Below are 16,738 nucleotides of genomic sequence, written 5' to 3'. Positions count from 1 at the left end.
TAAGTTTGGGCTCACACGAGCAGTGGAGAGGTAAGCTTGAAAAAGATGTGGAGTAAAAGGGCACATCTGCCCAAGGGATTCTGAGCCCAGAAACAGCACCAGCAGTCAAAGAAACCGGGACTAGGATGTGACAAGGGTGTGTGTTTTGAAGCCTAAGGAAGCTCGCCTTTTGGGACCAAGCAGGCTCTTGGGGAACCGTACTGAAGAGGGTAAAGGAAAGGAAAACTCTGGGAATAATGAAAGAGAAGGGGAGCAGAGAGGAATCTCAGTGTTTAGAAAGGAATTAGAAGATTTAAGCATTGAGGATCAAGCATAGGCAGACACCAAAAGCTAGACATATCCCCAGGGATAAGAGAATTAGTAACTCCAGACAATACAGACCCCTGAACTCTGTTGTTTACACGGGTGCACTTCAGTCCTACTGGGACACAACCACAAAAATCAGAACCTGGCAGCTCTACTGGGCCGGAGACCTGAGGCCGAGCCCGTCCCCTCGGGCACAGCTGTGCTCTGGACCATGTTTTGGGCAGCCCCAAAAATGGATCAAAAGCATGGTGGAGACCTGAGGCCCCGGCGCAGGCAGTGCCTGGTGGCCCAGCACCGCAGTCCCTCCAGCAAGCGGCAGTGCTGGCTCGGCCAAGCCAGGCGCGAGGCCGCGCAGGCCAGGCTGCTCCACGCTCCCAGCCCCCAGCCCAGCCCCAGCCTGCCTCTCCAGACTTTCACCCACTGCCTACTTACTTTTTAATTAGATTTTTAAACAAAAAGTGAAAGAATTTTCTAAAATCCCTCTAATTACACTAAGATGCTGAACTGATTGTGAAGGGAATAGGAAATGAAAGCGACTCACCCTCTGAGGGAGAATTTTGTCAGCCATCTTCCTCCTCTTGGCACTGTACATTTTTTAAAGAAAAAAACACGTTACCATGGTGACAGATCTAGGAGTAACGAGGCCACCTGCTAAATTATCCTGACATCTCCACATGCTGGTGCACAGCTGTGCATGCATCAGCAAAAGGGCCTCACCCATGCCCAGGACCTCAGACCCCTTCTCTCAGCAGCCTGGGGAGGCAGTTAGCTAAGAACAAATCAGGGCTGTCTGTTATGCATCCTGGAAAGAAGTCCGCAAGTTCTTTGATCACAGCACCTGCTGTGGTGCAGGGTGGCAATGTGTGCAAGTGCACGTGCACACGCTGCCCCTGGGTACAGGCGACTGTGCAGGACAGTCTCGTGTGGTGTGCACAGACACCCCTGTGCATGTGCACGTCTGGCCGAGTGCCTGCAAACAGCACGGGAACTTGTTCAAACAGACCACACACATTTGTTCAGGCATGCCCAAAATCGAGTGCTGAGGCAAACACACATATATGTGTGCATTTCAGATGATGTATGAAAACACACACACGCACACACTTCCCTATGTACTTACACCTGTTTGACTGTAAGGGATCTGCACGAGTGATGTGCAAAGGTAAGAGGCCTGATGTTTCCATATTTGTTCATCTTTATGAACGCACATGAGGGAAGATGTATGTGTGCCTGCAGTGTATATACACACCGTTTCCATACCCATACATAGGCACATTTCCATAGCTATCCTTTGAAAAACACACTTGTGCTCCTGTACATACACACAAATGTGTATGTGCCTGAGAAATGATACTGTAGCAAAGACTGCCACATACACTGTCTTTTGAATTCTTCAGATTCTAAGACCCGTTTGTGCCCACCAAACCCGTCACCCAGCTTTCTCTAACAGGGCCAAGAGGGAATTCAGGCCTTATTCTTCACCTCTGTAATTTGTGAAGCCTTTATCTTAAGCAGGAGATGAATCACTCCATCTGTGACAGACAAATGAGAGAAAGCAAAGCACCTGCTGTCTTCATACAGGAAGCCAGTCATCAGCCACGTCCACATAAAAGCTCTTTCCACGCACTGGTGTGACATACTCTCTTCCTATGTTTGTTAATAATAAGCCTGGCCTGAAATACCAGATTCTTAGTCTTCCCCATCCCCATATAAGCCAAGGCTGAGGAGCTCTTTGTGCCTGGAGGTGCAAACTACATCCTTCCTCAGGGACAGAAAATTCATCTACACAGTTACATCCAACTTAATAGGTGAACAACATCCTTTTTTAAAAGTGTAGGAATAATGGGACTGAAATGTTACTCGGTGTGAACCTCCAACACCTTCCACAGCCCACAAAATCAAATCTGCACTGAGACACTTCACAGAATCTGGAACTAAAGGCTGAACAAGTCCCAGCCTCCCAAAGGGAGCGGGACATGCAACAACCTGCAAAACCCCACAGGCTTGCAGTCAAAAAGAAAGTAACAAACCAACATCCCCAAACAACTTGGGTCTCAACCATTTCTTCAAGAGTCAATTACAGAAATGAGATTTTTGTCTCCATCAAACCTGCCAAGAAAGGACAAATACAACCTTCTTGGCCCATTCGTGCTAGAAGACATAGAACTCGATTACTCCCAGAATTGGACCCAAGGTGCCAGAAAAGTGTGCCTGAAAAAACAGAATGAGAAATGACAGGGAGGTGGAAACAAACAAAGGGAAAACATTCAACACGTTATCTGGAGGGAAGGCATGGCAGAAGGAACAGAGAAACTCTCCTGAGTACCCAGGGAGCATTGGTGTGAGCTGAGCTCAAGGCAGTAGAGATCACTGCTGGGTCCTAAATCAGAAGCACTGCAGTTAAGAACTGGGGAGGGGAACTGCTTTCTTCTGTGAGTTAGGCCATTAACTTTTAGAAAATACTGTCCTCCAATGCTCCCTGGAAACTAATTGGTGATAAAGTTTACCTTAATTATCCAGCAGGGGCAATTTTTCACATTATATCCACCCTGTGTACCTGAAGGCTGGGCATTATTTTGTGCAGTTTCCTGGACAGTACCCTGGGAGGGGCTGTGGAATATGCATTTTGGCTGCTGCTGGGCAAGGCCTCCAAGACACACATCCATTGCTTGTGCTCATATGCTGCACTCACACACATCCTTCTGTGTTCAATCTTTTTCAACCATAATGTATTAATACTCTCAAGATTGGTGTCCTTTCCAGATGCATCCCAGATACAGGTATGCCCAAGTCTGGCTTGCTGATCCAAGGCATATAACCTCGACAGAGCAGGGCTCCTGAAGCACTGAGCTTAGAGAGTTGTTTTACCTACAACTGGATTCCATGACACCACCAGAACACTGTCTGAAGCTGTACATACACCTGTAATGATTTTGCAAAAGGCAGCCCACCTAGGTGACTGCTTGTGTTTGGACCACACTCAATAATACTCCAGACTGCTAAGGTCTAATAAGTTGCAAAAAGAAATTAGCTAACTTATTTAAGAGAGAATGCACTCAACAACATAAAAGGAAGCATATTTAAAGAAGACAACTCCCTATAAAAATCCCTCTAATTCTATGAAATCACTTCCTGTGCATATTTCTTTACTTTATATGTACGAATGCCTGGGACAACTGCAAGTTTTATGGCCACTCTCCTGAGTGACCATAGTACCCGTATTCACATGACCAACCAAAATTCTTTCCACTTGTCTCATTTACAAACTACTCTGTTAGCCAGTCAGAATCAGAGCAACAATACAGAACAGGTAACAAATAATACAATAATTGTACTATATTAGAAGAGAACTGTTCATTAACTCTAAAGGCTAAATATACTCGACTGATTCATGGCCCGACAAACCTGCAAGGTAAAAGCAGTGTAACTGCAAAATCAGACATTAGTGAAGGTCAGTTTGTTCAAGACCATTCACAAACAAAGTAAAAAGTAAAATCTGCCAATGTTTTTCCTGCTTTAAAAAACTGACAATACGTATATCTTCTACTCTGCCTCATTTGATCTTAAAGGTCTTACCTACTTCTAAAAAGACACCGCTTTTTCTTCCTCAGATCGTCCTCCCGTGTTTTCCTCCCGGAACACTCACCTCCTAGCTCGGTTCTGGGTGGCTTGCTGCTGCTGCTGCACCTGCTGCTGCACCTGCTGCTGCTGGACCTGCTGTGGTGCAGTGCGTTTTCTTGTTGTTTCCATCACAGTCTGGGGCATCCCAGGTCGCACGGAGGGGCTTCCGACGTACGGGGGGCCTGGAGGACCCATGGGAGCCCCCTGATGGGGCATTCGAGCTCCTGATGGCATCCCAGGGCGCTGGAGGAAAAGCGAAACAGAGAGAAGAGCCAGTTTAGCCCCTGTTTCTCCAGCTGCCAGGACATTTGTACATCATGAGACACCGGCTCCAGCAGGTTCCCCATTTTGATCGTCCTGACAAGCACTAAGCAGCAACACAAAGCACATGAGCTCTGTGACTGGTGTTTCCTGGACGTCATAAAGAGGCATTCAGGGATAAAGTAGACAGGAAACAGGGATGAAAAATACTAGGCTTGGGAAAACACTCAGTGTTCAGTAACATATCCAGGCCACGTTACAGCTGAAAGCTCTACTTCCAGCCCAAAGGAAACGCCCCATGGCAGCGACGCGCAGCCCAAAGTGGTGCAGCTCATCTGCTGCTCAGAGCTGCTCAGCTCCCACTGCAGGCTCTGCACTGCCGAGCAGGCGGCTCCGAGCAGCTGGAGACAGGAGCCAGCACAGGCAAAACACAGAAACACAGCCAGAAACATTTTCCATCAAGAGCTTTCTCCTTCACCAACAACGGAGAGCAGCGTAAGTTCCTAACGTGACACAAATCCTTTAAAAAAGGTCACGTCTCTGATCAAGCCTTTGAAATAAAGAAAACAATGGAATGGATGTGGTAGTTTGTCAGCAGGCCCTGTAGGCATTCTAAAGCCCTGACATTTATGTTGACTTCAGCGTGCTCTGGAGAGACACTTTGGGTCAAATCACAAGCTTAATGTTGCACGAGACACACAGTAAACCCAATTCTAAATCCTAAAAGTTTATAGTCATCAAGGAAAAACATCAGTAAAACAATTACCACCTCTAAAATGCAATTTAAAACAGAGAGAAGAGCTTCATTTCATACTAAGAATTACCGGGATGTTTATTATATGTCTATGTATATGCAAAAATACAGACACACACACTCTCTAGGCATTTGAACCAGGATGTGAATAAGAATAACCACACACAAAAGGCCTTTGAAAGTCAAGTCCGTCTACAAAGTCTTTTAAGGAAATCAAAAGGCAATGGAATCGACTATGGATAAATAATTGTTTAAAGGATAGAAATGAGGTAAAAGTAATTGGTTCTGAAAATGAAGGCACACATAAAATTTTGCTGGGCCTCCTGCTTTTCAGCATATTCTTAACAACCTGGGGGAAAAAAAAAAGAACAAAAAAAAGGCAAGAAAAAAAGCAAGGAAGTGAAAAAGTTTGTTGGTAATGCTAAGTTATTCACACTGGTAAGGACAAAGGCCAGCTTCAAAGAACTGCAGAAGGACTTTATGAGCCAGATTTAACACTTAAAAGGAAGATGCAAATGTATTTCAATATATATTGAAGTGAACGGGGAAAAAACAATCCAAGTATCACATACAAAGCAATGGGCCCTGAGCTGACTGCTGCCCAGCAGAAGCAAGATCTTGTTTAAACAGACATTTCCAGAAAAAAAATATCGGTTAACTGCTTACTAGAGGTCAAAAAAAGCCATTAAACAAAAGAAATGAGAATGGGGGAACACAGAGTATCAGTGTGCCACTGCCCATGGTGTGCCCACGTGTGAGGGCTGTGTGCAGTTCTGCCTCCTGCAGCTCAGTGATGGCAGAGCAGAGCTCCAATAAGGATAAGGAATGGCACAGAAATTCTTAATGTACGGAACTGCATCCATGGGAGTAAAGTAAAAGTAACAGTAAATATATTTTCCATCTGGAAAGAGGTGATCCAAGGCGATCTAAGGGGGCATTTGCCAGAGCTCTGCAGAATCAGGTGTGGCCTGGAGAGGGCAGCTGGGGATTGACTGTTCACTGCCCTTGCCAGATCAGTGGAACCCCGGCCACCAGCAGAGGGGTCAGGCTCTCAGACCACCCAAGGGGTGAGTTTGCCCCACTGTGGCTATCAGGCTGCAGAGCCCCCTTCCAAAGGGGTGCTAACGGCATGGAAAACATACCTGGAGCGACAGTTACAGACTGAGAAAGTACTTGGGAGAAGTATACTAGTGGTCTCTAAAGTGGGGTGCCTGCACCCCTGAGGGTATGCAAGCCACTGCAGGTGGCTTTCATTATAAACCAAGAAAAAGGTTTGTGCACAGTTAATAAGTAAAATAATAATAACAAAAAGTTTCTTTCATCTTTATCTCATCCTTTTTATAATTTCTAAATATTTAATTATTAAATATATAATAATAAAACATAATTTTTAATATAATTTGGACCTATATCTCCTATTAACCACCCAAATCCACTGTAGATCCAGTTCAGTGCCCTCCCTGATCACGCCTTGGACCCTCCTTGTGCTTGTATCTACAAAGGAAACCAGAGAAAGGAGGGGAATGCATGATCAGCAAAGAACCAATATGGGCTATAACTGGTACAGACAGAGAAGCAAGGCTGAGGCATGAGAGTGACCAGCACAGGAAGGTGAGTTCAGGTGAATTCAGCAAGTGTGCATGTAAGAAACCAGCGGTGGGTGTGGCCACGGAGAGAGCAGCAGGCAGCAAATAGGCAAAACTGCAGCTTTGAGCAAAGCTGGAAACGCCTCCTGCCATGAGCAGGGAGCTCTGAGAACGGCTGGAAGGGAACAGCGCTCTCTGTTCCCACGTACTCGCCCCCACCCTCTGACCCAGGCAGAGTCAGCAGACAGAAATGGTCCAGAAAATGCTTCTCTCTTGAGTCTGCATTTAAGATCTCTCTGTCATCTGTCAAGCCACACATTGTGGCCTTCTTCCAGCAAAGGGCAGACCACTGGGCCGGCTGCTGCCCGTCAGTCAGCCAGGGACCACTGACAGTGTTTCAGAAGGGCCCGGATCCTGAGCACAGCCCTCTCACAGACACTGACTGCCCACATGGGTCAAACTGCAGGCCCACTTTGCTGCTGCTCTAAAGGACATCTTAAGCCTCGGAGAACCAAGTCAGAAAGCCAAATCTACTCTCAGTCTTGGTCTGACGTCTTTGAACTTCCTTCAGTTCCCTTTGTTAAGCATCAAAATAGAGAAATGTAGAGAAAAGACAAACATGAGAACAAGGATACAGCTCTAGCAAAAGCACGTTTGATCTCATCCCTCCACTGCCTCATTTCTTCCCCTCTGTTCTCACATTCCTACCTCCGATATCACCCAGAGATAAAACATTACTCACTACACCACCTCCCTGCTGCAAGCCCACCAGACTCCCAAGATACAGAAATGCTTTCTCTCTCTAAACTCTTATAAAAGAAGAACATAGAAGCAGTACCTTACCTTATCCAAAAGCTTATTTTGCTCTCAAATGCATGTGCAAGTCAAGACAGTGATGGACAATACATCATATTTTTCACAATACTGACATTAAAAAAAGGAAGTCTTGATACTAAAGAGTATTCCAATATCATTACGGCTTTTAAAAGGGATCTTAGAGGTGCATTTGTCTATGGGTTAGGATCTGTTTCTCCCCTCTTCCTCAGAGGGATGGAATCTGTCCTAATCAAGTAGCATCCACGGGGAAGGCCACAGTGTCAAACAGCACTGACACATCCTCCTTCTTGGGAAATCATCTACCCTGGACTCCTCTCCCCAACACATCTCTGTTCTTACCCATAGACCTATCTCCTTTTTACCTACATTGATTCCATTTACAGGTACTACTCTGCACAAACACTGCCCTGGACAGAAAGAAAGTATCAAGAAAAGAAAATCAAAAACACCCACAAAATCCTCAGAAAGGGATTGAACAGAGTGGGGAGTCGCTGCATTGCAGTGGAGTGCTGAGCTGCACCTACAGCAGTGTCCTGTCCTGACAGGCTCCATCCACCTTGGCACCACACTGCAGGCTCTGATGGCTCGTGGTGAACAGCCTCTGGATTCTTGTTAAAGAGACACTGACAGATCTTGAGAACAATCACCACCAAGTATTCAAACAGCATCTTTTTTAACTAAAAATAGAAGCTACCTTGGCTAGACAACAGACCTTGTCAAGGTGTTACAGTAGCTACCGAAGGGAGCCTACAATAAAGATGGAGAGAGACTACTTACAAGGGCATGAGTGACAGGACGAGTGGGAAATGGCTTCCCACTGCCAGAGGGCAGGGTTAGATGGGATATTGGGAAGGAATTCTTCCCTGAAAGGGTAGAGAGGCCCTGGCACAGGTTGCCCCGAGAAGCTGTGGCTGCCCCTGGATCCCTGGAAGTGTCCAAGGCCAGGTTGGACGGGGCTTGGAGCAACCTGGGATAGTGGAAGGTGTCCCTGCCCATGGCAGGGGGTGGCACTGGGTGAGCTTTAAGGGCCCTTCCAACCCAAACCATTCTATCATTCTATGACTTCTATAAGGCATAAATGTAAGCAGGAGGAGACATCAGATGCTGTCTGGAGGCAAGAATGGGTCACCAGAAGTACCTGGAACCCTTAAAAAATTTAAACTAGACTGTTATTGTCTGATGGCAACAGGTTTCTGGCTGCACAAATTGTTTCCCAATTTGATGTGTTATTTCAAAATGGACTCTTAGAAGTACAAGAAATAAAAGTTGTACAAGGCTTCTCTCCTCCCCTATAACTACAGATGTTACCTCGTAAGTTCCTTTTTCTTTAATGTCTATGAATCTTTTAGAGATTCAGTACTGCAATTCTTGCTTCTCTGCCATATTCACCTTTCTCCATTTTCCAAAAGCTCTCACAACCTAAAAGTCCAAGTGTTCCAGGTTCCACCCCTTTTTATATAATGTTCACGACAATCCAAAAGTCTTTAACTTAGAAAACATCCCATTTACAGAACTGTGAATTGTAACACAAGACAAATTTCAGGGACCATCCTTCTAATTCATGAGTGTCTCTTCACAGCTCAGAGTAATCAGCCATCAGCCTCAAGTGGAACATTTGGATGCAACCAAGAAAAAAACCACATTCTTTGGAACAAACCCTATAGACCAGCTTTGAGTTCCACCAGCTTTAATAGACCTGATCACATCATTGCTGTGATCTAATGTATGGAAGGGAACTACAAGAATGTGCCTCTTGGCTCTGTGAAAAGTCTGGCTTTGGGAGGGAGAGGAACAACAGAGCTCTGCAGCATCGTGACCAGTATTGAGAGAGGAGGGGCTGGTCAAGACCTCATTGTCTCTTCCCTTACAAGAATCAGACAACAGTTGACAGGATCAGGTAATTCCTTATGTAAGATAAGTTGCAAAACTAAAAAATTCCTGACACAAAACACTGAATGCTAAAAGTTTATATGGGTTAAGGAAGACGTCATTGGACTAATGTCCATAAATAAAATCCATATAAAGGCACTTCCCAGAGGGCAGCTTTGGGTCAGAAAGCTCCTGAGCTGCAAATCACAGAGTATTTGTATGAAGAATCACTGAGGTTTTGCCTTGCTCCTGTACTTCCATGCAGCCTTCCATGCTCCTTGCAACCAGGCACACTGAGCTAAATGATCCAGTGTGACTGGTTTTTTTATTCCTACAGTATTTATTTTTTTTAAAAAAGAGAAGTGCAATTCAAACATCCCACAGATCAATTACGTCTGTGCACCTACATTCATCAGCAAATACAAGTTCTCTTAATCAGCAACTCAAATTTGTTTAACAAGCCCATATTGCACAAAATCACACTGATCTCTATTAAAGCCTTGGCTAGAATTAATATCATTTTCTTTTCTTAATTATGTGTGAACTTTTCTCTATTTGTCAGCCTGCAATCAGTCCAGGGCTAGGAAAGGACAAACCTTCAGTCTCTACCAGCACCTTGCTCACACAGTTAAATGCTGTACAAGGTTTTCACTCTAACAGTGCCCTGCAAGTACCTTCCCAATCAAACTCCTTGCCTGCAGTAAGGTCCCTTGATTTCTCCAGGCTGCCCTACACACCCCAAACATCTCCTTGTTTGCCCCAACAGGGAATACACACACGGCAAACCAGAGCCTCTGTTCAAGGCCCCATTCCCAGAGGATGCCCTCACAGAGAGAACCACCCTGTGGTGGGGAAGTGGAACAAACTGCCCAAAACCAACAGCTCATGATGCTCTTTTCTAGTTATTCTAGTGTCAGCTGACTTATGCTCTGACAAGACAGTATCAATATCCATGACAATATAAAAATGAGTGGGATATTTTTCATTAGCAAAGCTCTACTATTTTTCCAACCTCACCATACTCTCCTCACCTCACTACTTCCAATAGTGATCTCTACAAACCTGTGACTGGCTGGAAGAAACAGTCACTTATACTCACTTAAAACAGATCACCATTCGATTTGGGGAAAATATCTTTAGTTCTTCCCATTCTAATAAAACAAACATAATTTTTATAATATACTGAACTACAAGTCCTTGATGTCATCCAGTCCTCCCTCGTCTCAAAGAAGTATCACCAGTATCTCCATCCTCTTTGAAAGACGTTTACTTCTTTAACCAGTGCCTAAGAATCTCCAGTGACAGAGATTTTACAACCTTTGTAATCAGTCTCTATGCTTAGATACTACAAATAAAAAAATCCTGTTCTCTTATTGATGAAGTCTTCAGAGGCCTCCCACTACTACTGCCCTCCAAGTTCCCATTCTTTTGGCTTGTTAGTCATACAGATTACCAAAATCAGAAAAACATTCCTGTAAGTATACACCATGGATTTACAATTGCTTTTGCATTATTCCCTGCCCCACTTCCCAATTAGGCTAACAGTTTACTTGATTTCTCATTAGCTACACACTAAGGCAGATCACAGGACATCCAAGCCTTCCTCCTGAATGGTGACAGTTGATTTAAACCCAGCAACATATCAGAAGATGCAAAATTTGTTTATGAAATTCATCGCTCATCCCTTTTCCAAATCACTGATAAATCTATTAGACATTCCATACCTATCTTTGGGGCATCAGACCTGTCGTTTTGTCTGTTCTAACACTGGCAACAAGTCATTTATCACTATATTAAATATTTGTTTACATGCTGGTATGCTCTGAGAACCTTCTTTCACTGTATTAAATGCCATTTCATTTCAGATAGTTTCTGTATTTACCATGAAATTCTATGACCAGATTTGAGAGGTAGGTAAGCAAACAACAAGAGGACTGAGGATAAGCAAAGGAGTCACATCAGTTATATACAGATTTGTATGCATTAGCAATCTTGGCGTGTAACTAATATTAAACTGTAGAGATTAGCAGGAACCATGAAATAACACCTATTAGCAGAAAAAAAATATGGATGAGGACTTATATTACCACGGAGAGCTTCCTAAGCATAGCAACAGAGGACAAAGACCAAGATGACTATGGGAAAAAGAAGGTGATTTGAACTGACAGCAAGTACATTGTAAATACAGCTATGGCTCGATAGTTAAGAGAGGGACACAGACCTTTACAGGGGTATCTGGTGAATAAAAGGCAGGAAGATTGGCTTTGGAAGGAAGATAAAGTGGGAACTGAAAAAGGACACAGAAGCAGATTAAAAAGGTCACAACAAGAGGACAAGAAAACGAACCTCTCAGCAGGTCTTGTGTGCAGATGACACAGGCAAGGTCAGCAGCACAGGGCACTCGGGGAAGGTGGCTGCAATCCAGTCACAAGAGCACAGATGTCTGGACAAGAGCTTTGACAAGACCTGCACCGTGGACCTTCCCAGGGCTAAACGGGCAGATACTTGTTTGAGTAAGAAAAAAAACCAAAAGAAAGAAACAAAAAAAGATGAGGGAGGGAGGGAGACAAAGGTAGGATCCACTGAAGGGATCCAGCCAGCAGTGAGGCCTGTGGTAGGGCCTAGGGGATAGAGGAAACTGAGGAAAGGAATTTCTCGCAGAAAAATTCATAACTTGGTCAACAAAATATAAGGCAACAGCTGGACACCTAGAGAGATGTCATAAAGACTGCCTGAAATGTACTACTGGATAGCAGAAAATGCATCAATAAAGAGATAAATCAACATAAATGAGGTGATTAAAGCCATATTTATCCATAAAAATGCTAGAAATAAAGAAGGAAAAAAAGAACAAAATACAGGAGGAAGCCTTTGGGGAAAAAAAAATCTCTCCCCACAAAAATGATGTGCAAAACAATGAAATAGGAGTAAAAACTTTGTAAAGCACTGTAAAAATAAATAACTGAAAGAAATTTAACCTTTTTAAGAGCCCAAGTGCTAACTAGAGGTGTAACAAACTATCAACGACTCAAGCAGGAGGAGAATGAAGCATCCAACTTGAGATTTTTAACTGTTAAGAGATTTCACCGTTCAGGGGGATCCTATTTGCCTGGGACAAACAAGGAAGAAGACATCTTCTAAGCTGGCAATATAGAAAAGAACAAAGGCAGGATCAGGTGCACAAGGGCAAAGAGTAAAGTGACCTTACCAAAGGAACATGTGTTTTCAGAAAGATCAAGTGAATCCAGAAGCTGACTGCCCTTAGGAAATGCTGCAGAATTACCCTGTTCATTTAAGTGCCCACAGAGCAAAAAAATATTTCTCTCAACATTCTACCGTTATTTGCTTCTCCAGATTTTTTGAGGGGGTAAAGAAAATAATTTTCAATAATCAAATTAAATAATGTTATAGATAGAATAAAAGTAAGTAATTTGAAGAGAAGACTGGTCCCTGAAATTAGAGCAGAATCTGACTCCAAGGAATTCCTCTAAAGTTTGCTATGTAACTTGATTTTTCAAGGAATTAATTCAGATGTTGACACACTTTGGGTGGTAATTAAATGCAGGAGCCAGCACTATGTAAACTCAAGGTACTGGCTGGCATGGCACATTCTCTTATTTGGTAGGATACAAGGCCTGAAGAGATAAAATGAAGTTATAGCTTTTTTCATCTTTTTTACATAATGGAAGAGTGAGTACCCCAACCCGTGCTATGATCAAAATGAACCTGAGATCAGGAAGAAACTAAAGGAAAGAACAAACCAGGCAACAAAGCAGAATTAAGGGAGATCCTAACGGAAGAGAGGGTGATACAAGAGATGTTCAGGCCCCAGAATAACAGCCAAGAAGCCTCAGCAACAAGGAGCAGGAAGATGGCAAACACATGCAGATATTCCAGGCTAACACATACATTCAAGGAAGATGCCACTAGCAACAAAACTCCCAGGGCAGAAAAGGCAGACTTTCCTGGCATCCAAATAAGTAATGGAAATGAGTTCTGCTATATTCATTCTGGTATAAATTAAAATTTCCCAGGCTTAAGAGGCCTCCGTGCTGCTTTCACATGAAGCCCAGCTAGATGTGGAATAAGCAGATTCACATAACTATTTTTGCCGCTCTTCTTGACACTAAACAAGATCACTGGTGGGCAAATGTCAAGAGAAACTTTGGAAAAGGCAAAGCCATCCCATCTGCCACACTCACAACTTTCCCATGGTTCTGCCCAGACACAGCCATCCTGATCCAGACCACCCTGATGAACCCACATGTCCCCAGCAAAGCCACTGCTCCCACCTGCACTCCTGCCCTCCATCGGAGCCACCAGGCTGTCCTGTGCACCGGCACCACATCCCCTCTGCACGGCTCTCACCAACACAGAATGCCTCCTCAAAGTTCTCAGCCTTGCAAGTCCCACCATATCCAGGATCTGCAGGACACGCGCAAGATCCCGCACATCTGGAGCAAACCTGAACCATGGAGACAACTCGGGAGCCTGCCGTGAGTGCCACAGACTTCTGTGATCTCTGTACAAGAGCCCCCCCACCTGATGTCTTCAAAAAGGTGTCACAGGAGGTGCCAGATTCCTCAAAAGAGAAACACGGGGGACTATCAGTATCCAAACAATATCTGCATTCCTTGGGGCTCTTTAACAGCCTTATTTGTTAAATGTGTATCAATACCAGAAATCCAAATGTTATAAATGGTGACTGTTCTCAAACACAAGAGTCATTTAAAGAACATCGTTTCCAATGGCAGCAAAACAGGGTTAGCATTTCCCCTTAAATGGAGATCGAAGACCTGATTCTTAAACATAAGCTGGAACATTTTTAAAGACATGAAGGATTGCTTTAATTAAGCATGGCACCCTGAAATTCTCTGGTGGGTGAGTTCCCATAGACTGTTACAGATCTGCAGAGCTAATCTCTTCAAGCCCCTGAAAGTCACCTGTTAAGTAGCCAGAGGATACATACGAGCCAAGATTGGAGACAAGAACCAGAGGCAGCACCACAAGGCTTCATCAGGCTTTCATCAGAATTGTTTTTCAAAGCACAAGTTTGATTACAGAACAAAGTGTCCTACAAGCCCATTTGGGTTAGATCCAGTGCAGATTCTGCACCACGATCAGACTCAAAAGCATGCTATTCGCCATTCATGGAGAATCACAGCAAAAAGCACAGCACACATCCCCCCAGACACAAGCCTATGTTATCAATGAATCAGTGCCTGTGCTGGGGGCTCCACAGACCCCAGTGTTCTCCTGGCGAGGCAGCTACCAGCGCCCCAGGAGCACACAGCAGGAGCCGATCCAGCCCAGCACAGAGCCTCCAGTTTCCACTCATCCCTCTATTCAGAGCCAGCCAGCTCACTAACTTTCCCGACTCACCACCCCATGGACCAGAAACTCAAAAAGTTTGCTTTTCGTAGCTTTGCGAGCCCCTCCTGTAACTTCGTCTGTAGCCATCAGGGTCTGCTCAGCCTCTCTCACTCTCTCTCTTCCTCTTTCTTTCCCTTTTCTGCCTTTTTCTCCAACTCTCCCCTCTGAGTCCTGCTGGGCTCTCACACTTCTAATAGCGCGGAGTGGGGAGGGGGCCCCTTCAGGGCCTTGCTGACGGCCCACTCGCACTCAGCCTCAGCTGCTGCATTCCTCCACTGATAAGCCAGAAATAGTTTGTGCTGCCGGGCTCTGTCTGTTTACTCTGCAGGGACAGAAAATCCAGCTTTTTAAACCTCTCTGTCCAAACAGCAGAGATAAGCAGGAGGCAAATTGAAAACACATCTCAGCTTTTCCATGGTGGTGCTGCAGCCTCTCCTCCTCTGCGCTGGGGATAGGAAATTCTGGGGCAAGAGGAAGGGGGAGGGGGCAACTCCAGCAGTGACAGAGCTCAGCACCTCACAGAGATGTTTTCCCATTAGAAAATGCAGCAGGCGAGCAGTGAGAAACAATGGTTTTCCCTTGCTCCCACTGCTCCTCCCGCACTGCATTTCCAGGCCCTTTCCCCAGGGACCTGGCAGGCAGCACACAGAAACATTTGCTGGCAGCATTTCCAGCATGAGAGACGAGAACTAACCCCTCTGGACGAGAGAGAGAAGCAGCGGGAGGCAGGAGCTGGGAACAGGGAGGGACAGCATGTGGGAGCGAGGGGAAAGAAAGAGTGTGAGAGCGGCGGAGGGAGGGGGCAGGGGCAGCATGGCGGCACAGCTCCCGACTCGCCTCCACGCTCCCACCGCCGCTCTCCAGCGACCGCCCTCGGGATGCTCTGGTACCACTGCGACAGATCCATGAGAGACCCCAGGTGACTGACAGGCACGGACAAACTATTAACACCACAGCTGCCGGGAGACATGAGCAGCTCAGCGATTGTCACACAAAGCCCTGCACAACAGCGTGTGGCATCCCAGGGAGCTGCCAGGAACGGAGCCCACGGGCCACCCAGGGGAAGGGGGGAGAGAGCAGCAGACCCCCCCCGTGCGGCCGTGGAGGGCCGGGGGCGAGCGCGGCGCTGGCGGCACGGCGGCCATTCCACGAGCTGAGCGCGGCTCCTCCATGATGGCCGAGCCCGCAGTGCCGGCCTGGGCACCGCTCTGCCTCCACACAGCTCCCCGTGCCCGCGGCTCGCAGGGCCCGCTGCTCCCCGGCCTGCCGAGCACAGCAACGGGCCACATGCTGCCAGGTTACAAGAGGGGTTTATTCTCTTCCTCTGCTTGAAACTCTTGTCTGGGGGCTGTGACTTTTCTGGCAAGACTGCAAACAGAAGAGAGTCGTATCTGAAACAAATAAATAAAATTCTGCCCTCAGCCAGTAATAAAAACAAGCACAGAAAAGACACTGCATTGTCCAGCGGTGAAGTGCAAGCCATGAAGATCACATGGCCTTCTGCACATGGGGATGGAGACAGCGAGCTCCATTGATTTTTAGGGTCACCCCAATCCAAGTGCTGCTGTGTGGCAACACCCATAGGAATCACAGAAATTCTGGGAGGATGGGCACTGTTCCCCCTTTCAGCCTCTCAGAAGGAACATGCTAAGCAAAGTAACATGGCCTTATTCAGTGCTACAACTATTCCTGCAGTTCTAGCTGAACTAAAGGCACGTGTAATCTGGAACCAACTGCCATGTGTCTGGTGGATGTAGTAATGTTGGGTTAACTCATCTGAAGGGTTTTTTCCAACCTAAACGACTCTGGTACTACACGCCAGCACGGCTGGCAAGGCAGTGTCGGGCCGGCATCGGCTATGTTTTTTAGATCCCAGACTCACGCAGAAATGCCGGCTCCCATCGTGTGACCCCCTCCCTGCTCCCGGCAGACGCCGAGCATTGTCCTCACAGGCCGCCCTGGCCGGCGGTGCGGGCGGGCGGGTCACCGGCCCGGGCCTGTGCGGATGCGGCTGTTCCCCTGCTCGCGGGGCGCCGTGCGGACCCTCACCGCGCCAAACGGCACCGCGGCGGGGCCGCAGCGGCTCCGGGCCGGCAGCCGCCGTGACGGCCCCGCCCGCCCGGCGCGGGAA

General features: G+C 46.2%; 1 protein-coding gene across 4 annotated transcripts in view; it reads right to left on the bottom strand.

Annotated features, from left to right (window-relative positions):
* The window catches only part of SMARCD3 (SWI/SNF related, matrix associated, actin dependent regulator of chromatin, subfamily d, member 3), a 71,732-nt gene that overhangs the window by 31,299 nt on the left and 23,695 nt on the right, over positions 1–16,738 (bottom strand). For 3 of the 4 annotated variants that reach the window (XM_027705831.1, XM_027705830.1, XM_027705832.1), the window contains exons 3-4: positions 3,953–4,170; positions 848–890 (exon numbers count right to left, since the gene is read on the bottom strand). In XM_027705831.1, coding sequence (XP_027561632.1) covers positions 848–890; positions 3,953–4,161 — 252 coding nt within the window. In that variant the 5' untranslated portion in view covers positions 4,162–4,170. Of the gene's footprint in view, positions 1–847; positions 891–3,952; positions 4,171–14,616; positions 14,811–16,738 lie in introns of those variants that run through there. The other variant, XM_027705829.1, reaches the window with a different exon arrangement.

This window comes from Neopelma chrysocephalum, unplaced genomic scaffold, assembly GCF_003984885.1.
Source record: "Neopelma chrysocephalum unplaced genomic scaffold, ASM398488v2 Primary Assembly neopelma1_357, whole genome shotgun sequence".
Classification (NCBI taxonomy): domain Eukaryota; kingdom Metazoa; phylum Chordata; class Aves; order Passeriformes; family Pipridae; genus Neopelma; species Neopelma chrysocephalum.
The sequence above is the reverse complement of the archived record's forward strand: the minus strand, read 5'-3'. Positions and strand labels throughout refer to the sequence as shown.